We start from the raw sequence: 23,445 nt of genomic DNA, 5'->3' as shown, positions 1-23,445 counted from the left end.
TAGTTGAGAGTTGACAAGGTGTGATTTATTTATTTTCAAATGTAATACACTCTTTTGTTTCTTTCCCTTTTTTACACAAGACGAATTCAGTAATGTACATGTAAGTTATAAAAGGCTAAAGAGATATCAAAGGCAAAAGGAACAACGAGATTAAACGTTACAAGAACACACATTAAAAGCTTTTACAGTATGATGATGATGATGATGATGATGATTAGCAGCTCCATTTAGAAGTAGGGAAACAGCTGAGCCTATGACACCATTTGCAATGTTTATTGCCATTCTCTCCTTTGAAAAGCATCACTAATCCAACTGTTAACCCAACAACAAGTAACACCGCTGCGACTACAAACAGCACGTACTGGTACATGCTATGCTTGCGTTTGGTACGGGAAGTGCTGGTGCGGGAAGCTTCCCAACCGTATTGTGGTCGGAGAAGAAGGACAAACCCGAGGCAGAATCCGGTTAAAAACCCTCCAATGTGCGCGAAATTATCAACCCGAGGAAGCAATCCTAGTCCTAAGTTGATTGCTATGATGAATAAGAGTGTGATCAGAGCAGCTGCCTGCAAAACCAAAAACACTTTCTTTACAATCAAAGCCAAAAGATACAATGCTAGTACAATGCTACATTTCCGGTTAAGGCCGGTTTAAAGGACAAAAGTAGCTACCTTGTTGGCATAGATAGTCCAATTGGTGAGAAGTTCAGATAACATTGCACCAAGAAGTCCAAAGAGAGCACCAGAGGCACCAACAGAGATACTTTCTTGAAGGAAAAGAGACGAGAGTATGCTTCCACCGAAACCCGATATTAAGTAGATAAGCCCGACTCTTACTGCACAACAAGGTAATAGTCCCCACGATAAAGATAAAAAAATCTGAAAACTTGATGGAAGTAAAAGAGTGTTTGTACTTAAAAGAGGCAAACACTTACTGAAGCCAAACTGCTGTTCAAGGCGGATACCGATGAAGATCAAACTCAACATATTGGTAAGAAGATGAATTATACCGGCGTGTAGCCACATACAACTGAGAAGTCTCCATCCTTGATGCTCATGTACTACTTTCCTCCATTCCAAAGCTCCCATTTTCTCCAATCTAAAATCAAGAATCCGTGTAAAACCGAATACACCGATCAAACGAGCAAGACCAAAACAAGGAATCACACACAAATCAACCACTAGATTTATTAATAAAACAATTGCAAATGACATTCACAATCTTAAATCCAACCATTTTGATTGGATCCACAAGTCGCCTTGCTTTAAACAGAACAGAAAAGACTTCAATTGAGTTTTATCAATTAACAAATCCTAGCTAGGCTAAATGCATAATTAAGGAGTTTGAGCTCATTTTCCAAGGCATTAACAGACAATAGAGATCAAATTCATATTTTGCGAATTCGGACAAAAAAATTGAGACTTCTGAGGTACACGGAACATCAACAGACTTCGAGTAGTACTAGGAGCGATTGAAGATTAAGAAAAATTCTTAATTACCGAAGAAAAATGTAAACTTTCCCCACAAGCTTGAGCTCAATATCCATGGAATTTCAGAGCAGATAGATAACATTCAATCGAGAATTGGAATAAAAATCGACACTTTTCAGGTACCCAGAAGATTAAATCTGAGTTCGGGTAGATTAGGTTCACTCAAAGTCTTCAAATCTCGAGGTTTTTAAGTAAACTTACGTTGAAGAAGATGGGCCAAAGAGAGGATTCTCTCGAAGTGGCTGAAACGAGAACCTTCCGAGAAATTTAGCGACGCAAGCTTTGTTAGCTCCGGTGATTTTCTTAGGACAATCATTGACGAACATAACGGCGACAAATATGGCGAGATTCGCCACTACAATCGCCGGAATCAGCCACGAAGTCCAATGAGTTTCGTGGGAAGTCTCATCGTAGAAATAGTTGTTGTTGTTGGTGTTATTAGCTCCTCTGTTATTCTTCCCTCCTCTCTCCACATCTCTATTCGCCATTACTCTGCTTCTCTCTCTATCCTCAAAATCTCAGGATCTATGTCGATGTGGTTATATAAATCGGAATGTCTCCAAGCTTGGATTAACGGATCAAATACGAAATCAGGAGAAGTAGCTTCGAAGAAAGAAAGGAGGAGGATGAATTAGAGGAACAAGAGATTGAGACAGAACATCAATACTCGAGAGAGAGGGAGAGAGAATTAAGGCAAAAGTTGTAACCTTTTTAATATATTAAAAGTAGAAAAAAACGCTTTTTTCTTCTTCTTAGGGGTTTCTACGTATTCAAAAAGAAGAAAAAAGAATTAACGTTTACGACGGAAGAAAGAATTTCGCGTTTATCTATAAAGTTTTATAAATGTAAGTAGATATTATATTAGTCTCAGTATGTCTCAATCTACAATCTTTGTAGAATTAAAAAAAAAAAAGAATAGAGCTTTGGTGGTGTGTCAATGGCGAGTTAGGCGGTGGTGCCAGCTCCTCTCTAATAAGGTTTTGCCGTTTTCTTTTCTGAGTAAAAAAACAACTCAGACCTGAGACACAAAGGTGGAAGAAAAAAAAACAAATAAAAGAAGATAAAATTTGTGAAAGAAAAAAGAAGATGAAGTTGTATAATAGTAATATTTTGATTTACTTATATATTAAATACCTTTTTTTTGCGAAATATTAAATACTTTCTTTCTGATGACAAAAACTTAATATAGCAACGTTCCAATTTGTTTGCGAGTGCGACAGCATATAAAAGGACACAATATTATTGACTCATATTATGCAATAAACTCAAACAATGTCGGCAACTCGGCATCACTAGGTATAATTTAAAAATTTGGCCACCGTTTAGTCACTTATATCATATTTTGAAATCAACTATTGTACATCATTTATTAATTCTGCTACGGTTAAAGGTTGTTGACTCACAGCGTTACGATCTATAAATTAATAGGTTTTGTTAAGTTTTTTTTATTCGGTTTTGTTAAGTTTCTGTATGACAAAACTAAAATGTTGAGTTCAGGCATATAATATAAGTCAGCACCCGAATTTGTGTATAAACCGAACTTATACATACATTGAGGTATAAATAAGCTAATTTTCTCTGTATTATTTATTCTTTTTTACAAGACAAATTAAATACTAGCCGTATTAGTTTCAGTTTTAACAACAAAAATACATCTGTTCATATATCATTACAGAATGTTTTTTAAAATATTATATAAATTTAAATACAATTGTAAGCAATAACGTCCAGCGCAATTAAAGATCTTCCTCAAAAGAATATATTTACATCGACGAAATGTATGGGTTAATATATTTCTATGCGACAAACATAGTCGATGTAGACAAAATCTAGACAAGAGCTTTGTTTCTTATAGACATGTACAATGATTAATAATTGCGCTAATTGCCATGAAAATAATATATTTGGTATAACCGAGTGTCCCAGTGACATTAAATGTGAACGTTATCTTTGTTATCTATCTTCCTCAAACTTTCAACCAACCACAAAACAATGGCAAACTATTCTCAAGATCCCTTAACCACATCCACTAAACCAAGTCTAATCAAAGAAAAAGAACGATTTGATGAAGAAACAGTGAGCTTGCTAGCGGAGAGGATCTTGTACACCGTGGCCTTCCGATCCCCGTGGTTTTCAAATCAGCCTTGGAGCTTGGCGTTATCGACACGATCGCAGCCGTAGATGAAGGTGTGTGGCTCTCGTCTTCTGAGATTGCACTTCGTCTCCCAACCAAACCCACCAACCCGGAGGCACCGGTTTTGTTGGACCGGATGTTGGTTTTACTAGCCAGTCACTCGATCTTGAAGTACCGTATAGTTGAAACCGGAGAGAACGGTCAAGCTGTCAAATTCGAGAGGCTCTATGCTGCTGAACCGGTTTGCATGTTTTTCTTGAACCGTGGAGATGGCTCCGGTTCTCTCGCCTCTCTGTTTATGGTAGCCCTAAGCGAAGTCTATTTCAAGACTTGGTATGTACATACTTTCTTCATTATTCACAAACAAGCCAAATAAAAAGTAGACCTTTTAATAATACCGGTCCAAGAACAAATTAATTCTATTTAATCTTTAACAGGCCACATCTCAAAGATGTGATATTAGAAGGAAAAGATGCATTCACATCTGCTCATGGCATGAACCTCTTCGAATACATTGGTTCAAACGAACGATTTGGCGAGTTATTTAACCGGGCAATGTCAGAAGTTTCTACCCTGACCATGAAGAAAGTTCTAGAAGTTTACAGAGGTTTTGAAGATGTAAACACTTTAGTGGACGTGGGAGGAGGAACTGGAACCGTTATAGGTCTAGTGACTTCCAAGTATCCTCATATTAAGGGCATCAATTTCGATCTACCCTCGGTTCTAACCCATGCTCCTCTTTATCCAGGTATATATAACATTAACTGATAAGATTTACAAATTGTATTTGAAGTGCTACCTTTGATAACTATATCCTAAAACGCTATACTTTGTTTTGCTCAATGTTATAGGAGTGGAGCATGTTTCAGGAGATATGTTCACAGAAATTCCAAAAGGAGACGCCATTTTGATGAAAGTAAGTCCATATATGCACTTCATTCTATCAGAAGATAATTTCATGGTAAATCATATAGTATTATTGACTATGAAATAACATGGCAGTGGATACTACATGATTGGACCGATGAAGATTGTGTAAAGATTCTGAAAAATTGTTTGCAAAGTCTTTCCAAACGAGGAAAAGTGATAATAGTCGACATGATTATACCCGAAAAACCAAAGATCAAAGACCTCTCTTCTAACATTGTGTTTGGCATGGACATGACTATGTTAACACAATTATCGGGTGGTAAGGAGAGGTCTTTTTCCCAGATCAAGACTCTAGCCTCGGATTCTGGTTTTCATCGTTGTGAAGTTATATGTCGTGCATATTCATTTTGTGTTGTTGAACTCCACAAATAGATTCGAAGTTTTACCCAAAAACAAACAATCATCCCATTCATGTGTAGACTATATATGAAATGAAAACCTGGTATTTCACACACATAAAAAATACAAGCTTGAGGAGCTTTTTTGGTTGTTAATTAATGCCAATGGTGTTCCTTTTTTTAGAGTATAATATGGTTTATGTATTGCATTGTACTTTTTCAAGATTGTGGTGATTGTTTAGTGTGTAATCAGTGTGACACTCTGTCTCGCAATAGAGTTGTAATTTAATCAATTGTAATTTACGTCAAAATTATATGCCGATGTAATATAAGTTTTTAAGTTGAACCAAAAAAAAAATGCAGATTTTGTTTTTTAATTGTTTCCTTGACATAGAGACAGAGTTTGTACTTTTTCGTGCATGAGGAGCTTTTTGGTTAATGGATATTTCTTGTGTAATATTGTGTGTATTGGTATTTTTTTTTCTTGCAGAATTAACCAATTGTACTTTTGTTAATACAATATGCAGAAAATATTAAACATTTCTTTAACAGAATTTATCTTTAAAAACAATATAGTTTTTGAAAATATTTGAAAACTAACTTTTTTTCAAGTCAAAGACATTTAAATCGAATAAATAACTTTTATCGACTTATATAAGCATTTCATTTCCGAAAGCCACATATTCTCTACCAAACAATCTTCGGCCTCAAATCCATTGAAACCAACAACTACCAAAAAGCAAATAGAAATAAAGAAGCAAAGAGAAAAAAAAGTTATTAGAAGAATTAGTTGCCAACTAAAATTGATAAGTTATATTCTGATCAACTAAAGGAAGGATTTATCATGATTTGAAAACCGTTCACAATTCAACACGACAAAGGTAAGGAACGTTGTTTTCAAATAGGTTATTGGTTCATCCAAGTCCAAATTTGTATAATGTATGTTTTTGATATAAAATGGTTGGTTATTGACTGCCTCACTGATTATAGGCTTCATGGCTAACAACAGATCATCGAATCTAAAACAAACCTATTTATTTAGTTATATGATTTATAAAAGTATGTGAAATGGGATAAATGTCACACCACTTTTTCTTTTATAATACAAGTCTTAATCAGAACAAAAGATAAAATTGCTAGACCCGGAATGTGGAATCCTGCATTCCTAAAAAACAAAAAAAAAAAGCCAAAAACCCAAGAAAAAAATCTTTATCAATATCAAAATCTGTTTTTGTTAAGAATGAACATATAGAAAACTATACCTAATCTCAGAGGAGACGGAATAGAGAGAAAAAGTGAAAGAGAGTACACAATACTTATATGAGTTTAGATATCTGATCAATATGATAATTTCGTATGTCTTGGCCAAGTTTTACCCGAGAATTCATTATTAATCGTTTCCGACTACAAGAGCTCTCTATCAAGAACATAAACTCTAGGTTTGTCACACAAATAAAAAAGAAGATTACTATGTAATGAGAGAGATCTCTCTTTTATACATAAGCTTTCACTAACACGCGATAACTAACTCAAATCCCTTTTCACCTCTTACCGATCCTGAGTTAGCCTTTATAAACCTACCTTAAATTAAAATTGAATAAAGTTTCAAAGATTGATGCTTGATATATAGTCGATATTTTGGAGAAATGAAATACTCTGGCCTCAGTTATCAATGGAATTGATAACTTTTGGATTGGATTCGGTTGATGTACGAAATTGATATGGTTGATCCAACAACGGATATGAATCCTTTTTGATAGAATTTGGGTGATATATTGGAATATCTGTTCCCTTTTTTTATACATTGAACACGGCCACAAGATTGAAGTATATAATTTCAAGAAGAAAAAAAATAATATCTAATGATTATAGGCTTTAGGTTCACTGAGAATCTAAAGCTACTAAATTATTTTCTCAGAATTCTGTTAAGTAATGTAAAAATACCAAAATGGTTAGGCTTAGCTTTAAAGATAATATTCAGAAACATTCACAAACAAGTCAAATCTTGAAAAAAGAGTGATGATACAGCATGGAAATTCCAAGATCTATTCGAACTATCAAACAACTAGAGTTAACCAACTCGGCTTAATCATACAAACCGGCCACGGGTTCATCAATTAGATATAAGTTGATTTTACCTGGCTTAAGCTGCTTTAGCTGTTTCACGAACAACGGCTAGCTTAGCCAGAAGACCACATAGCTGAAGATATGATCCAACTCCATCACAGATTCTCATATGCGCAAATCCAGTTTCCTGAATAACATAAACTGGTCTTAGACATAAAATTCGCAGAAAGTGTGATGTTTTTGAGATGTGAAAAAAAACTATATGCATACCTTCATGAACTCAAGTTTCAGATACTCAGCCATATCATAATTCTTTATTATACGGAAAAGCGTTGTGATAATGTCGGTTGGAGAGTAGCCTAGATCGTATAGCTGCTTCATGCCGTGACAAGCATCGTCAAACTTACTTTCCAACACATTGCGAACCATGTTCTTGACATGAAGCGGGTGAGGTTGGTCACAGACCTGAAACAAAATTGAGGAAATAAGTGGAGAGATTCTACTTATGAATAAGCTAAGTGAATTAAGGTTTAGTATCGAACCTTGAAGACGTTCTCTTGGTTGACAAACCGAAAACCGCTGAATGTGGCTTGCAAGTTGTTCAGAGCTTGCCTCATGTCACCATCAGCTGTGAAGATTATCGCCTCAAGGCCTTCAGGTATAAACGGAACCTAGATTGAGAACACAAGCAATTAGAAATGTCGACAATTTCAGGTCATAATCATATTGCTTAGCTTTCTTTATTGTTGATTAAAGATCGATTTGATTTCTTAGCCAAGGCAAAACAGGGGATCTGATTCAGGTATGTAAACATGTAGAACGAAAGAAAAGTGGCAGAATCCATACATTCTCTGCTTGAACCACCACCATGAGACGGCCTAGAATCTCCTGATCAGATAACCTAGAGAATCGAACTAGGGCGCATCTACTCTGAATAGGCTCAATAATCTTGGCTGACGTGTTACAAGCAAGTGCAAACCGAGTAGAGTTTGAATAGATCTCAATCGTTCTCCTCAATGCTTGTTGTGCTCCAGATGTCATGCTGATTTTGCAAACCAAAACAGAAAAGGCAACACAATGTATCAGGAAAAAAATTGACTCGCACAATTCAATAAGAAAGTGGCAAAGCCAATAGGGTGAAAATGCAGAGAAGAGAATAAAGATTCAAGTAAAAGCCACTAGCTTAGCAGCACGAACCTATCAGCTTCATCGAGAATGACAACCTTATGACGCCCTGGAGGAAGTGTTACTTTCTTCTGCGCAAACATCTTAATTTTGTTCCTCACAACATCGATACCCCTACCACCATAACAGGAAGAACAATGCCACATAGAAAAATAAGAACCAAACAAACAACGAAAGAAGATGGAACCAAACATCCAATATCGAAAACCCATTGGTTAAAAAGATTGACAACACCTATAAACATACCTATCATCAGATGCATTTAACTCCAGAACAGCCTCCTTATAGTTCGGGCCAAGGAGCTCGTGAGCAAGAGCCAAAATGCTCGTTGTTTTACCCGTTCCAGGAGGACCCTGACAAAATCAGAATTCAGATTTCTACAAGTAAGGTGATACTAATCTACTAAACACTACAAAATGGCAGCTTATTTATCAATGAAGAGGTGAAATAAAAATCAAAGCTTCAATACTTGGTTCTAGTAAACACACGATAGTAAATGATCAAAGCCCTAAAATAAACAAGCTTTATCATGAAATTCTACATAGAGAGAAACCTAATTGCCTAAGTAGTTTCTCCGTGAACAGTTTTTTCGCAATTTCAATGAGGATTGAATTCAAAGAGTGCCGATAAAAGAGAATCGAGCAACTAAGAACAGTAAATGTCACCGCAAGGATCAGATTAGGCATGTTCCCGTCGCGAGCGATGACTTGAAGTCTGGAGACGGCATCTTCGTTTCCGACGATATCGACCACCTTGCTCGGCCTGTATTTCTCGACCCACGGAATTTCGTAACCGCCGCCGCAAGATGTTGAAGACGAAGACGCCATTTTTCAGCCCGAGGAAAGAGAATCTCCGGCCAGTGAGATTTGGGGGTTTTCTGGTTTGGAGGGAAAATTGGCGGAGAATGAGAATCCATCCAAGGGTTTTAGTTTTAGGAAACAGGATCAGTTTGCACTAAAGGGCTTATTAAATGAGAAAAATACGAATTCTGAATCAAACTATATAAATCTTACGCCCCCCTCCCGCCCTCAAATACTCTGTATTTTACATATATATACTCTGCCTATATGTAATTTATCATCAAAGAGCCTTTGAATTTCGAATAATACAAATATGGTCCAAAGTATTGTAATTACGTCATGTAGCCCCTACAAATACTCAATATTTACGTACATGACCTGCTTTAGTTCCATTGAGTTTCTCATCTCATCTATTGAATGAGTGACATCAGCAACATACCTCAGCTCCATTGTATTAGACGAGTTTTAAAAATTGAAAAGACTGATTCTTGTCACGTTCGATGTATTTGCTCGTGGAATGAACTTTCCGGATGTTACTTTGGTTGCGCCATGGGAGAGGATATACTTTCTTGATTAGCTTAAAGATTTGCCTCATGTTTTCTTGGTCAAGGGCTAAACTTCAGGTTTGTTTGAATTTATTGTTATTCTTGATTGATTATTTGGGGACATTGGTTTTATTTTATCATATACATACGTTTGCCGACCAGTAACGGAAAAACCCAACAGTTTTCAAACTTTTTTCAGTTTCTTTTTCTCATTTATGTTCATATATATCAAAGAAAAAATAACATCCCTTACCTGACTACCACTCTATTATATATCGAAAGACAATAGTTTTCTTCCTTATCACCTCTATTTTTTACAAAACATCGATAAACTTAGTTTTGTTGTAATATTGATCATGGCCAAGTTATCTTGTTCCTATGTCCTTGTACTCATGCTTGTGTTCTCAGGTAATTTCATATTTTTCCATTTTCCAAATACTTCGGTAAAAATATGTTCATATACATACGACGTTATTTAGTTCAATGCAGTTAGTAATAATCGCTTAACATAGAATATTTTGTTTTGTCTATATTGTAGCTTTTTTTATGTTCGAAAGAGCTGAGGGAAAGCTATGTTATATGACCATTGACAAAGGAAATTCATGTGATCCTGTCATGTGCCGTTTATTATGCTTTACGTATCATAACGGAGTTGGAAAATGTTTTGATGATCCTAAAGTTCCTGGACCTGCTAATTGTGGTTGTCTATTTAATTGTTAGCAATATTTTCGATATGAATTAAAATTCAAGCAATAATATGCTTTATCGCTTTTTTTTTACCACGTACAAGCAGGATTTGTTTGATTATATGCAGAAATGGTAAAAACCAATCGACTTACTTCCATCTTAGTTCTTTCTCAGCTATCTCATTTGAAACATAAACAGCTATTTCTCTTCTTGGACATAGCTTGATATGAATTTTCTGCAAAACAAAATGTTTGTTTATAGCATTCAAGTCTCTGATCTCATTGACACAAAATTCATTGTCGTAATAAATAATCCAACAAACAATAAATAATTGAAATATCACCTTGCCACAAGGTTTTTCGAAAGCAAAAACCATTTCTAAGACAGATTTGCTTTTACCAGTACCAAGATTAGAAATTATAAGCAGTAACAACCTAAGATTAAAATGACACACATTAAACATTTAATTAAAATTCTGAATCTTTGATGAGTGAATGCATCAAATTAAAACCAACCCTTTAAACACTTAATATATCTTATAGAATTTACCAATCTTTATGTAAGTAAATAGCTAGTTTAATGTTGCGGCATTGCCTTAAGTCCAAATACATTGAGTTCATTATCAAAATTTAGATCTCATAATATTTTACATATAGGGGCCTGTAAAAGGAGAAAAATACGAAATATAGACCAGAGTATTGTAACTGCTTTTGTAGCCATTCAAAAATACTCGATATTACATACATGCCCCGCTTTTTTTGTTTGGCTATCGTTTGAGGAGACAATACATATTAAATTGATTTGTTGTATTCAATTCAAAACATCAACAACAATCACGTTTTTCCCATTTGTCCGTGTTTGTCATCTTCTTTCTCTCTCTCTCTCTCTCTTCGAATCGAAACCCTAGCAAATCCGATTTTGTCTCTGAGATTGAAATTTCTCCTTTTTAATGGCGTAATTCTACACCAATTTCATCAAATTGAGATCAATTTCTGAGAATTCGAAGAAGAAAGAAGAAATGTCAACAGAGACTACGGCGAACAATTCCTCACCGTTTCCGCCGGCGTCATCTCGCCGTCATTCTTCCGATATGATCGATGAGACGCCTTTGATTATTAACGGAGGTGATAACGACGGAGGTGGACGGCGATCAGTGAGGAGACAAGGGCTGAGAGAAGCGGCGAGGCTACTAAGACATGCAAGTAGCGGGAGGATGATGATGAGAGAGCCGTCGATGCTTGTTCGTGAATCAGCGGCGGAGCAGCTCGAGGAGAGGCAAAGCGATTGGGCTTACTCGAAGCCTGTGGTGGTTCTGGATTTCGTTTGGAACCTTGCTTTCGTCGCCGTTGCTACAGCTGTTCTTGTGCTTAGTAGCGATGAGAAGCCGAATATGCCACTTAGGGTTTGGATTATTGGATATGGGTTGCAATGCATGATGCATATGTTATGTGTTTGTGTGGAGTATCGTAAGAGGAATAGAAGAAGAAGTAATAGGAGTCCAAGATCTCGTTCTTCTTCTTCAATGGAGGAAGAAGTGGGTTTGGGTTTGGAACTAGGGCAATTAGAGAGTGAAAGCAACAGGTATGTTCAATAATGCAGATTACAGATAATGTGATGTGAAATTTGGCTAAAGTAGTGTTTTTGTAATCATTTCGAAAAGCAGTTTTGCTAAGCATCTGGAATCTGCAAACACGATGTTTTCATTTATATGGTGGATCATTGGATTCTACTGGGTATCTTCTGGTGGCCAAGAGTTAGCACAAGGATCTCCTCAGCTTTATTGGTTTGTTGTTTCCTTGCCTCTTATCTCTTAAATTCTCTGAGTGTTTTTAAATTCTTAAAATTTTGTTTGAATGTCTTTGTTTGTATAGGTTGTGTATAGTTTTTCTCGGTTTCGATGTGTTCTTTGTGGTTTTCTGCGTTGCTTTGGCTTGTGTTATCGGCATTGCTGTTTGCTGCTGCTTGCCTTGCATCATTGCAGTTCTATATGCCGTAGCAGAACAGGTAACTTCTCATAACCTGTTTTGTCATTTTTTACCTCCCAAGAAAATCGAGTTTGTTCCAATGAAAATCTGTTCAAAATGCAGGAAGGAGCTTCTAAAGAAGACATTGACCAACTTACTAAATTCAAATTCCGAAAGGTTGGTGATTCTGAAAAACAGAGTTTTGATGAAGAACAAGCACAAGGAGATTCAGGAGGAGTGATGACTGAATGTGGCACAGATTCACCCGTCGAGCATACTCTTCCTCATGAGGATGCAGTAAGTAAACACAAAAACACTCTCCATTCTGTTAGTAACCTGTATACTTTGCATGTCATGTTATGATGTGTGGCTAGTCTCTGTTTGGATTTTGACGAACAAAACCGGATTTTGCGTTTGTGAATCTACAGGAATGTTGCATTTGTCTCTCGGCGTATGAAGACGAGACAGAGTTACGAGAACTTCCTTGTGGCCATCATTTCCATTGCGGTTGTGTGGACAAATGGCTTTACATAAACGCTACGTGTCCTCTCTGCAAATACAACATACTCAAGAGCAGCAACTATGAAGATGGCGAGGAAGTCTAGAACAGAGGAAGAAGAAGAAACAAACTTGCAAATATGCGAATCTGTATCATTAGCAGCGAGGAACCAAGAAATAAAATAGTTCAGCTTGCTGTGATTTGTAATACACCTTTTGAGTTAATGTTTTCGAATTCTGTTTACATGTTTAGGTTCTTACTTGCTCAACAAGACAACAGTCTCGAATTGAGAATATTTCTGCAGTGATCTATGAATTGAGTTTAGACAAGTAACTATGAGCTTGATGCATCCTTACATGCACAAACTCGGACTATTTTAAAATGGAACTCGAAAATATTTGGCTTACGGATTCAGAAAAGTTCAAGATTAGCCTCGAGTTTACATCTAATAAGTTAGTGTCGTATTTAACGTGATTTTTTATTAACCGAAAGAGCACTGGTTCGTTCGATACAACCTTTTTTGAAAAGAAAAATAGAATAGATGCAGGAAAAATAAAACTACATCTATGTTTTTTTCCCCTTATACATTGAGTGGTGAAAACGAAAAGGAAAAAGCTTGAAGAGAAAAGAAAGAAATGTCAGGGCTTTTTTTGAAAACCCCATGGATTGTTATTTGCCCAGTTCCATTGATCTCTGCACATCTCGTCTACTCCATATTTTGCCCTGATAAACAAAAACCACAAAAGAATCTAATCAAAGTATTCAAAAAGATATAACTTTTTAAAAGTATTCAAAGTATGGTTCTTTGTCAAAATTCATTATACTTCTCTGTTCAATACCCTAAAAATCTAATCAAATTCTATATCAACGAGCATGAAGATTGCACGTATCACGTTCTTGATTCATGCAATACAAAGATTCGATCAAGTCTTTTTCGCATACAAGATAGTTCGTTCTATATACGAAAATGGTAAAACCGATTGACTTACTTCCATCCGAGTTCTTTCTCGGCTTTCTCAGTTGAAGCATAAACAGCTGTTGCATCTCCAGCTCTTCTTGGACATAGCTTGATAGGGATTTTCTGAAAGAAAGAAAAAATGTCTGATTGTTATAGCATTTCCATTAATCCATTGTCGTAATTGGGAAAATAAGAATATAATTTTTACCTTGCCAGAAGCTTTTTCAAAAGCAGAAACCATTTCTAAGACAGAAGTTCCTTGTCCAGTCCCAAGATTATAAGCAGTACAGCCTAAAGATTAAAATGACGAACCAACACATTAAAACAATCTCAAAAATCCTAATCTTTTGATCAAATCCATCAAATCAAAACCAAAACCCTTACAAACAGTTTGTAAATGTCTTAATAGAGTTTACCAATCTTTGAGTCTGTAAATAGCTTGTTCAATGCTGCGACATGTCCATCTGCTAAATCCATTACATGGATGTAGTCTCTGACCTGCAAGTAGTTGTATGTTAGTTTATCAATCTTCCATCAGGAAATCAAAACCGGAGATTTTCTATCAAGAAAGAGTATGATCGATGTTTGTACCGCACTGCCATCACTAGTAGGATAGTCATGTCCAAACACATTGAGTTCAGGTAATCTTCCAACAGCCACTTGTTGGATATAAGGCATAAGATTGTTTGGTATGCCTTTTGGATCTTCTCCAATCCTTCCGCTCTCATGAGCTCCAACGGGATTGAAATACCTCAGAAGAATTATCTTCCATTCTGGTTCAGCCGTGTGAATGTCTCTAGCTATTTCTTCAAGAAACAGCTACATAAAGAGAGAAATGACATGACTTTTCAAGATCTCAGTTACAAATAAGATAACTTTCAAGATTATGGACACAAAACAGAACGTATTCGAGGTCAGGGGCTCAGAACATGTTTTCAAGTTGACAACTTTGATGTAGCTCGAGAGCTTAATACCTTAGTACGACCATAAGGATTCATAGCTTGTAACTCAAAGTCTTCCACACATGGTACTACTTCAGGTTGGCCATAAACCGTTGCAGAGGACGAAAACACCATCTGTATATATATTCCAGCATCACAAACAATTAGTATACTAAAATCATAACTAAAGAGAAGAATCACATTTCTGAAAACTGAAGGACTCGATCTTAACCATTTTGCAGTTGTTCTTTGCCATTGTCTCATATAGATTGATTGTTCCAACTAAGTTATTGTCAAAGTAACGACGAGGGTTTCCAACACTTTCACCCACAGCTTTAAGACCAGCAAAGTGAATCACAGCATCAAATCTGTATTCCCTCACAAAGAATCAAAAATATTAGACAAAAGGTGAAATAATCTATTCACATGAATAAAAAATTGCATAATTTGAGTCTCAACATTACCTCTGTTTGGAAAAGAGTTTCTCAATATCCCCTTTGTTTCTTAAATCACCCTGCAATGAATCAAGACACACAAAGTCTTATATAACTTCCAAAACAAATAAAAATCTAAGGATCGTTCAACATCAATCACTTGAAAAATTCAGAAAGAATGATTTCTTTGTATCTTTCAAAGATATTCTAATAGACGAACGAACATATATACATTCTCAATTCCTAAGAAATAGCCAAAAGTTACATAAAAGGTCCAAGCTTTCTTTGGTACTGACCAGATTGAATTCAAGCTTGTTAGAGAGATCAGGACCAACAAGCTCACGAACCCTATGAACAGCTTCAATGACAGAGTTATCAAGATTATCGATGATCGAAACCTTAAAACCCTGATTCAAGAGCTGAACAACAGTGTGTGTCCCAATGAATCCAGCACCACCAGTCACCAAAATGTTCTGCTCCACAGAGGAACCCATTTGTTCTCAACGAATTTCGAAAAATCCACTTCGAAAAATCGAGACTTTCTTCACTATATAGGATAAAAGAAGAAAGATCAATTGACGGTTGATCAAATCAAGGAGAGAGGGAGAGAACGAAAAAAAGTAAGAAAGAGTCTTTATTGATCTGTTGCTTTCTTGTGAGAAGATAAGAACGACGACGCAAAAGCGAAATTAAGAAAAAGAGAAATCTCTGTTATTGTTGGTTTCTTATCAAAAGTGAAGACGATGAAGGTGATTGATCCGTTTCTTTCTTTGATCTTGGAATTGAACTCGTGAAGGTTGGTTTAAATAATTGAAGGGGAAAATGAAAACACTTTACACCTTTTTGACCAAAAAAAGATTTTGTTTGAACGAAAAAAAAAGGAAGATATTCATTTGCCTTTTCTTACCCTATTTTTGGATTATGGATAACGAGAAAAGACCAAATCCACGAGGATTAAAGGGGAAAATGGGTAATCGATTTTGTTTGTTTTTCAGTCCTTCGTGTAATCGATTTTGTTTCCTAATTTTTTAGATTAACAAGGATTAAGGTAGTTTAGACTTGAGACCCTACTTACAAAAAAAGAAAAGAATAGTTTAGACCCAAATTATATGGATTGTGCTGTCTTTTTACTTGCTGCTTCCAAAGTTACAAAGGATAATTGTCCTCAGCTATTTTGTATGTATAATTTTGATTTTTGTTGTTTCTTTATTTGTCATCGTACCATTTCTACGTAGTTTTTGGTGTAAATAATTAAGTCGAGGACTATTCAATATCTTATACTTGTTGAAACTTTCGAATATTTGTATTTTTTTTTAAATAACAATCTTTTTGAAGAGATAAAGTATACTTTTGGAGTATATGATTCATGCTAATGTCTCGAGATGAAAAGTGTAATTGCTGATGATTGCCTCTAATCCAGGAAACCTAAGTCATGATTATTGATTTGTGTGCTTACTATGTTTGTTTAAATCGTCAGCCTCACCAGCAATCATTACTCTATTATCTGAATTTTTATTCTATTTATATCTGAATTTTTCTGAATATTTTTATAACGATATTTATTTATCCACATATTCCAAAATGTTGCATTATCCATGATGTTTCCAAATGGACTTTTATTATAAAGTAGATTAATTGGATAAATGAAATAGTTACAAAGCATCATTTAATTTAAAAAAGTGCAACATCTTTAGAAGACACAAAATGATTTATTGGTACTATAAAACTGAAAATGTTGTAATATATTAGTTAAAGCAAAAAGAATTAGAAGTAGAGGATTTTCTCTTGCTATCTCTTTCCTTTTTAAAACTTTTTGTTTTTCATGCTTATTTTTGTTAATTACTAAGTGGAATACACTGTTTCCCCAAGAATTAGAAGTAGAGGATCTAATCTCGGTTCTACTCTTTACTCTGTTTCCCCAAGAACTCTCACCAAGCTTACACTTTTTAATGAAAGTTCTCTCTCTTTTTCTTATGTCTATCTCAGTGATGTGAAATACAGCTCTATATGCCCACGGAAATGACCTAATTCCCTTTGCAGCCTCCACGTCTTTGTCTTGTCTTTGGCACTTAGTCATTTAAGACTAGCCCATAACTTGGAGTTGATACAGGACAAAAACACATTTTGCTTTTGCTTTATCAGAGCCTCAGCAACGGGAACATTTTGTGTGTGGTCCTGCAAACTTCTTCCGGTCACGTGAGCCTGATTTTCCGAGCTCACAGGCTTGCTCTCTAAGTTATTCTCTTGTCTTTGTCTTGATCTTCATGGCTAAATCCAACACCTACAAACCTGGGTTGAAAGCCTTTTATATGTTAGCCTTAGTAATTCCTCATTTTTAATCAAAAGCACTATATTGTATGTCAATAAATATGATTAAGTGAATGAAAAAAAAAACGCAAAGTCAAAGTCACTCTTCACTCGATGGCCCACTTTGAGCATATATTTTTAAGCTCACTCTTCTTTGTCACAAATGAATGATATATCAATAACGTATTGATTTAATTTTTGAACTAAATGTTTTAAAACTAATTGAAAAGGAAAAACATTCATGGTGTTGAATCCAGTGGAAGCTTTTTCAGATTTGGACATGGAAATACATCGATTCTCTTTAGACATGGAAAAGGTAGAGGACTCTAATGGATATTCTTCAGCTCCGGTAAACTATCCAACACAAGACGATTCAGGTTTGGATCCATATGTAAACGAAGTGATGTATCCAGAGTTAAATGGTAAATCACTGTCTGACTTTGACTATAAGGAAGTGATAATCGAGCTTGCGGAACGTGGGTTATCAGTATCAGGATCGCGAGAGAGTAGGCTTTTGCGTTTAGCGGTATCAATTAGAAAGGGACAAGATGGGTATTTTCCAAAGATAGATAATAACTCGATTGCTGAGTTGGGCGAGAAGGATCTGAAATCTCAGTTGAGATTACGTTGTTTAAAAATAGGAGGAACTAATGATGAGTTACTTCTGCGCTTAGCAAAAGCAATTAACAAATCCATTTATATATCAATAACGTATTGATTTAATTTTTGAACTAAATGTTTTAAAACTAATTGAAAAGGAAAAACATTCATGGTGATGAATGATCAAAATCTTATGTTCAACAATTGTGCACAATCTCACTTTAGAGAGATATTTAGGGGGTGTTATTGGAGAGTTGATTTATAAAGATTTTTAGAGTTTAAGATTCTATAGTTATTGGTTTGTGGATTTTTACATTCTTAATAGATTCATCTGTTATTCATTTGAAGATTATAAAAATCAGTTGTTATTGATATGATGATTTTTATAATCTAATCAAAATCTATTGTTATTCAAAAAATCTGCATTTTAATGATTCTATGATTCTGTTATAATCTATTGTTATTGGCATAATGATTCTTTGTAATTTAATTCATAAATCATGATTCTCAAAATACTACCTATATCCCTTGGATTCTCAAAATCTGTCATATTAAAAAATTATTAATAGATTGTTTAAATCCATAAAACTCTCTCTAAATTTTACAAATCCAACAAAACTCTTAAAAATTTGACAAATCTCGTGATTTTTAAAATCAACTAAAATCTTCATAAATCCAACTCTCAATAACCCCCCCCCCCCTTAAACTAATCCTTAACTAAAGAGAGTAAATAAATAGTGAGAAAATATTAACTCCTCCGAGTTTGGGAAAGAAACCAGCATTTGTCGTCTTTAGCTTTCTCTGTTTTTGAGTCGGCAAGTTTCTAGCTCCTTCTCTTCAATTAATTTTCTGAAACCTATAATGCCTAAAGAAAGCTTTAAACCCCCTAGTTCAATTAGCAATTTTGGAGTTTGTTTTGGTAAGTTGAAGTAACTTTTAATTGTGTCAAGACCCATATAGTATCTAAAATTTGTAGTTTGTACTCCAAAATTTTTTGACAACCAAGGAAGAGTATCTATTTCTAACTTGCAAAGAGGGAGAGATTTCCCAATCCATCACAAGCTTTAGTCAAATCTGGAATATCTGAGCAGTAGATGTTGTGGTCATATCAGATATATCTGTCCAAAAATTTTGACATTTTTTTTTTATCATCACAATATCCATTGTTCAGATATATTTGATGTGGCCACAATATGAATTGCTAGGATATATATAATGTAGCCACAACAGTATCTGAGCAGCCACAACATCCACTAGTGGAATATATGTTGTGGCCACACCATATGTATCTGAGCAATGGATGTTGTGACCACACCATATATAATCGTCCAAAAACTTTATATTAATACATTTTTTTGTTTGGGAAGGTTAAGGTTTTGGGGGTTCAAACACCATGAAAATGTAAACATTAACACTTGAGAAATTTGATTATAACGATAGGATGCTCTGAATAAAGTAGAAATTGAAAAATTGTTGATTTATAGGTTTTATTCTTTTTGTTGTGTTGTAAGTTATTAGCTCTGAATGCTGTATAGCGTTATATTTTTTTCATACACTGCATAATCATATACAGCTCATCTTGATGATGTGTTGCATTTTGTAAATTTTCTAGAAAAATACAACATTAGTGCATTGGTCACCAAAAATTTCTTACAAATATGTTGGTTAATGAGTATTGTTTTAGTATCAATAGAATGATATCCGCTCATCTCCATATTCACAACAATACCATATTGCTTTTGTCATTTTCTAGCAAACACATTTTTGAGTATTAAAAGTAAATTTTGGTAATGGATTTCTCAAACAGTCTAAAGACGTTTCTAAAATAGTAACAATGAATTTAAACATGATCCAGTGCTGTTCACCGTCAAAGAAAAATCTAAGATAATTAATAATTTACCGATTAAGTCTATATTTGTGGTCTCATTTGGTTATTAAATATTTTCCCTTCTTTTGCGGCCCTATTGCTGTCATTATAGATTTGTACTTGGAATTTATTGCCTTTCAAAGAGGTACAATTTTTTTATTTCTGATATGTTTTAAATATATTCTATACCTCATTATATTCACTTTTACGTTTGAAAATAATAGGATGGCATCTACACAGGACTTGAGAAAAAATGTAATATACTTGACTAGCAGTTGTTCTTACTGTTGGTTACAGAACAAAAATGTCTAAAAAAAATTATTATTGGAAAGTCCAAAATACAGTAGGAACTACATTGGAAAAAGTTCTAAAAACTTACATGGGAAAATAGTGAATACAGAAATATCATACAACATACTACTAGTCTTGATAGAGGAGCACCGTCTCTATTTACATGCATGGTCTATTCTAAGGTATGTATTATATTAATTAAATAATTAAAGTAATAATTAGCATATTCCTCAATGGGTAATTTAAACTTAAAAAGTTTGTTTACTTTTCAGTCCTTTTGTTTCCTATTTTTTTTTAGATAATTAAGGATTAAGATAGTTTAGACCCAAATTATATAGATTGGGCTGTCCTTTGACTTGTTGCTTCCAAAGTACAAATATGTTGGTTAATTTTATTTTTTTGGGGTACAATATTACTTATTTTTTCTTCATTTATGAAAACTAATATATATGTTTAATTATTAGGTTCTTGTTGGACTATATAGCGATCAATCTTCTCATCTTCATATTCACAACAAACCAAATTGTTTTTGTCATTTTCTAGCAAACAAATTTTTGGGAGTGTTAAACAAAAATTTGCTAATGAATTTTTCAAGACCTACGACGGTCTAAATAATTTTTCTAAAAAGAGAACAACATGATCTTCATACGAGAACTATCCTACAGTTAAGCATCATCTGAGTCTTATAATTTGTTTTTGTATGGATTTGAATTAATTTTTAGTCTTACTGATTTTAAAAGACTTTCTTTTTGGTTTGTTTATGGGAAAAAAAACTGACTTTTGTCAAATTTGGAGCATCAAATGATACACTTTTGGAGGAATATTGCTCTTGTAAGGACCCATTAGCTGAAGCTAAGAGGAAGGTCAGGTAAAAATATTGAAACTTTGGAATATTGGTATTTTCATTATAAATATTGAAGAGATAAAGTATGTACTTTTGGAAAACAGGTAATTTAGTAATATATATGATGCATGCTAGTGTGTCTCGAGATGAAAACTGATGATTGCCTCTAATCCAAGAAATTTAAGTCTTGATTCTAAGCATTATAGGTTGTTAGCCCTGAATACTATATAGTGTTGTATCTTTTCTACTCTCGTACAATCATACAAAACTCATTTTAAAAATTAAAAACGACGATATCTTGCATTTTGTAAAATTTCTAAGGAAAATCCAAAATAATTAATAATTTACTAATTAAGTCTTTATTTATGTGGGTTCATTTCGCTATTACATGTTTTCCCTTCTTTTGCAGCTTATTCCCTGGTTCATGGTGCAAGATTTGGTCATTTTAGACAAAGTAGATAAAAAATAACTTATGTGTTTGGTCATCAGCCCCATAACTGTCATCATAAATGTGTAATTGAACTTTACTACCTTCAAAAAGGTACAATCTTTTATTTCTGATATGTTTTAAATATATTTTATACATCATTATATTACTTTTATGTTAAAAATATAGGATGACATCTACCCAGGATTTGAAAGAAAATTTTGTGACTTTAGCACTTGTTCTTATTGACTGGTTACAGAACAAAATGTCTGAAGGAATTCATTTTTGGAAAATCCAAAATTCAGCAGGAACTACATGGGAAAATGTTCTAAAAACTACATTGACGAAAAATCCATACGACAAACTAGTCTTGATAGCAAATGTATTTACATGCATTATTTATCCTAGGGTATGTATGATATCATTAATTTGGTTGTATTCTTACAGTATTTGCTTGCTTCCAAAGTTAATTGTCAACCGCTGTTTTAGTGTGTCATTATTATTTTGTTTTTCTTTTTAGACATATTTTTGGCAATGGATATAAATTTAGTGCAACGATTATAGTAGTATTTTTTTAATTAAATAAAAATTTATTTGAATTTCGACCAAAAAAAATAATCTATTTGAATATTATTTAAGGTATTTTTGACCCTGACCCGAAAAAATTAAGATATTTTTGATGAAAAGGTAACTTAGTAAAATATGATTTAATGTTCTTTTTTCTATAAATATTCATAAAAAGTATCATAAAATACATAGAGTTCGTAATATTTTACTGAGGCATATAGTTTAATTTTCAAAATCTTAGATGATCTTACAAAACCATCGAAAAAATGACTATTGTATGTCATTAGAAATCGATGTTGAACATCCGGTTCCACATGTTCATACAAAAAATGGCATGGCTGAGTCTTTAATAAAATGGTTGCAGTTGATTGCAAGACCGTTAATATTGAGAACAAAACTCCCAATTACTGTATGGGGACATGCTATATTACATGCTAGGGCATTGGTCCAGATGAGGCCAAGTGCATACAATGAATATTCCCGATACAGTTAACATCTGGCAAGGAGCCAAATGTATCCCATCTCCATATTTTTGGATGTGCGGTCTATGTCCCAATAGCCCCACCGCAAAGAACAAAAATGGAGCCACAAAGGAGATTGAGAATATATATCGGCTATACGTCACCAAGTATAATAAGATATCTTGAACCGGTAACTGGAGATATGTTTTTGGCACGTTTTGCCAATTGCCACTTTGATGAGAATGAATCCCCAGCGTTGGGGGAAGGATCAAGAGAATCACCAAAGGATATCACATGGTGTACACAAACCTTAGCTTATCTTAATTCCCCTACCCATCAACGCGAGGCGGAAGTTCAGAAAATTATACATTTGCAAAGGTTGGCAAACCAGTTACCTGATGCGTTCACAGATACGAGAAGAGTGACGAAATCATATATCCCCGCTGCTAATGCTCCATCAAAAATAAATGTTCTGGAAAAAGTTATTGATGGGAATAAAGCAAATAAACCGCGGGTTCAATTAAAGCGCGGGAAGCCGATGGGCTCGAAGGATAAAAATCCTCGAAAGAAAAAGAAATTGGGAGACAAGGTTTCAGAAGAACCGAATAAAGAAAAATGTCTTGAAGACATTGGTGAAAATGTTATAGAAGAACCATATAAAGATATATGTCCTGAAGACATACATGAAGAGGTTCCAGAAGAACTAGTTAAAGAAGTTCGTCCAGAAGACGAACATGGTACTGAAAGTATGAGATTTCCATTAACTTTGCCCAAAGTATGACATTATGGGCTAGAAGTGAGATAAATGATACAAATGGAATGTTCTCCTTTTCAGTATCCAAAGAAATTGAAAATGAAAATGATGATCCAGACCCAAGGTCCGTGTCAGAATGTCAGAAAAGATCTGACTGGGAGAAATGGCAGATGGCCATGAGAAATGAATTAATCTCCCTGAATAAAAGAAATGTCTTTGGACCTATAGTCATTACACCAGAAGATGTAATGCCAGTCAGATGCAAATGGGTCTTTGTGAGAAAAAGAAATGAGAAAAACGAGGTCACAAGATATAAAGCCCGACTTGTGGCACAAGGTTTTTCTCAAAGACCGGGA

At 34.5% G+C, this 23,445-nt stretch overlaps 6 protein-coding genes across 7 annotated transcripts; 3 read left to right on the top strand and 3 right to left on the bottom strand.

Moving 5' to 3' along the window:
- Positions 1-6: 6 nt before the first annotated feature.
- LOC18010113 (RHOMBOID-like protein 2) lies at positions 7-2,196 on the bottom strand. The gene is made up of 4 exons (XM_006391716.2): positions 1,691-2,196; positions 934-1,097; positions 671-834; positions 7-565 (listed from the first exon to the last, which is right to left on the bottom strand). The coding sequence occupies exons 1-4, from the start codon at positions 1,975-1,977 to the stop codon at positions 215-217; spliced, it is 966 nt and encodes a 321-aa protein (XP_006391778.1). The 5' UTR covers positions 1,978-2,196; the 3' UTR covers positions 7-214.
- A 1,285-nt stretch (positions 2,197-3,481) lies between these two features.
- Positions 3,482-4,978, top strand: LOC18010125 (indole glucosinolate O-methyltransferase 5). Its single transcript, XM_024160223.1, is given in 5 exon segments — positions 3,482-3,607; positions 3,610-3,956; positions 4,061-4,371; positions 4,475-4,539; positions 4,626-4,978. Coding segments are annotated over 5 exon segments (1,149 nt in total). The 3' UTR covers positions 4,926-4,978.
- Positions 4,979-6,837: 1,859 nt separating this feature from the next.
- On the bottom strand, positions 6,838-9,049 carry LOC18010129 (replication factor C subunit 2). Its single transcript, XM_006391714.2, has 7 exons — positions 8,809-9,049; positions 8,390-8,496; positions 8,156-8,257; positions 7,805-8,000; positions 7,501-7,629; positions 7,229-7,423; positions 6,838-7,145 (listed from the first exon to the last, which is right to left on the bottom strand). The coding sequence occupies exons 1-7, from the start codon at positions 8,968-8,970 to the stop codon at positions 7,035-7,037; spliced, it is 1,002 nt and encodes a 333-aa protein (XP_006391776.1). The 5' UTR covers positions 8,971-9,049; the 3' UTR covers positions 6,838-7,034.
- A 795-nt stretch (positions 9,050-9,844) lies between these two features.
- Positions 9,845-10,208, top strand: LOC18010292 (defensin-like protein 159). Its single transcript, XM_006391713.1, has 2 exons — positions 9,845-9,896; positions 10,027-10,208. The coding sequence occupies exons 1-2, from the start codon at positions 9,845-9,847 to the stop codon at positions 10,206-10,208; spliced, it is 234 nt and encodes a 77-aa protein (XP_006391775.1).
- Positions 10,209-11,008: 800 nt separating this feature from the next.
- LOC18010274 (E3 ubiquitin-protein ligase At1g63170) lies at positions 11,009-12,883 on the top strand. 2 transcript variants are annotated; one of them, XM_006391712.2, is made up of 5 exons: positions 11,009-11,756; positions 11,836-11,958; positions 12,047-12,179; positions 12,263-12,436; positions 12,568-12,883. In XM_006391712.2, the coding sequence occupies exons 1-5, from the start codon at positions 11,194-11,196 to the stop codon at positions 12,742-12,744; spliced, it is 1,170 nt and encodes a 389-aa protein (XP_006391774.1). In that variant the 5' UTR covers positions 11,009-11,193; the 3' UTR covers positions 12,745-12,883. The 2 variants fall into 2 exon arrangements, with proteins under 2 accessions (XP_006391774.1, XP_006391773.1); XM_006391711.2 differs by having other exon boundaries at positions 11,194-11,756; positions 11,839-11,958.
- Positions 12,884-13,102: 219 nt separating this feature from the next.
- LOC18010264 (bifunctional UDP-glucose 4-epimerase and UDP-xylose 4-epimerase 3) lies at positions 13,103-15,746 on the bottom strand. Its single transcript, XM_006391710.2, has 9 exons — positions 15,268-15,746; positions 15,002-15,051; positions 14,770-14,905; positions 14,571-14,672; positions 14,188-14,415; positions 14,013-14,094; positions 13,805-13,887; positions 13,628-13,719; positions 13,103-13,361 (listed from the first exon to the last, which is right to left on the bottom strand). The coding sequence occupies exons 1-9, from the start codon at positions 15,463-15,465 to the stop codon at positions 13,277-13,279; spliced, it is 1,056 nt and encodes a 351-aa protein (XP_006391772.1). The 5' UTR covers positions 15,466-15,746; the 3' UTR covers positions 13,103-13,276.
- Between the last annotated feature and the right edge of the window lie 7,699 nt (positions 15,747-23,445).

The sequence above is a fragment of the Eutrema salsugineum genome, unplaced genomic scaffold, assembly GCF_000478725.1.
Source record: "Eutrema salsugineum unplaced genomic scaffold, Eutsalg1_0 scaffold_8, whole genome shotgun sequence".
In the NCBI taxonomy this organism is placed as follows: Eukaryota; Viridiplantae; Streptophyta; class Magnoliopsida; order Brassicales; family Brassicaceae; genus Eutrema; species Eutrema salsugineum.
The sequence above is the reverse complement of the archived record's forward strand: the minus strand, read 5'-3'. Positions and strand labels throughout refer to the sequence as shown.

Coding starts and splice junctions, on each gene's coding strand:
- LOC18010274 (XM_006391712.2), top strand. CDS start 11,194: ATGTCAACAGAGACTACGGCGAACAATTCCTCACCGTTTCCGCCGGCG. Junction 11,757..11,835: donor TTAGAGAGTGAAAGCAACAG/GTATGTTCAATA, acceptor CATTTCGAAAAG/CAGTTTTGCTAAGCATCTGG. Junction 12,437..12,567: donor CTCTTCCTCATGAGGATGCA/GTAAGTAAACAC, acceptor GTGAATCTACAG/GAATGTTGCATTTGTCTCTC.
- LOC18010113 (XM_006391716.2), bottom strand. CDS start 1,977: ATGGCGAATAGAGATGTGGAGAGAGGAGGGAAGAATAACAGAGGAGCT. Junction 835..933: donor TGAACAGCAGTTTGGCTTCA/GTAAGTGTTTGC, acceptor CTTGTTGTGCAG/TAAGAGTCGGGCTTATCTAC. Junction 566..670: donor GGACTATCTATGCCAACAAG/GTAGCTACTTTT, acceptor TTGGTTTTGCAG/GCAGCTGCTCTGATCACACT.
- LOC18010292 (XM_006391713.1), top strand. CDS start 9,845: ATGGCCAAGTTATCTTGTTCCTATGTCCTTGTACTCATGCTTGTGTTC. Junction 9,897..10,026: donor ACTCATGCTTGTGTTCTCAG/GTAATTTCATAT, acceptor TCTATATTGTAG/CTTTTTTTATGTTCGAAAGA.
- LOC18010264 (XM_006391710.2), bottom strand. CDS start 15,465: ATGGGTTCCTCTGTGGAGCAGAACATTTTGGTGACTGGTGGTGCTGGA. Junction 14,673..14,769: donor CAAAGAACAACTGCAAAATG/GTTAAGATCGAG, acceptor ATATATATACAG/ATGGTGTTTTCGTCCTCTGC. Junction 14,416..14,570: donor ATCCTTATGGTCGTACTAAG/GTATTAAGCTCT, acceptor CTCTTTATGTAG/CTGTTTCTTGAAGAAATAGC.
- LOC18010129 (XM_006391714.2), bottom strand. CDS start 8,970: ATGGCGTCTTCGTCTTCAACATCTTGCGGCGGCGGTTACGAAATTCCG. Junction 8,001..8,155: donor ATTCTCGATGAAGCTGATAG/GTTCGTGCTGCT, acceptor TTGCAAAATCAG/CATGACATCTGGAGCACAAC. Junction 7,146..7,228: donor TGAAACTTGAGTTCATGAAG/GTATGCATATAG, acceptor TATGTTATTCAG/GAAACTGGATTTGCGCATAT.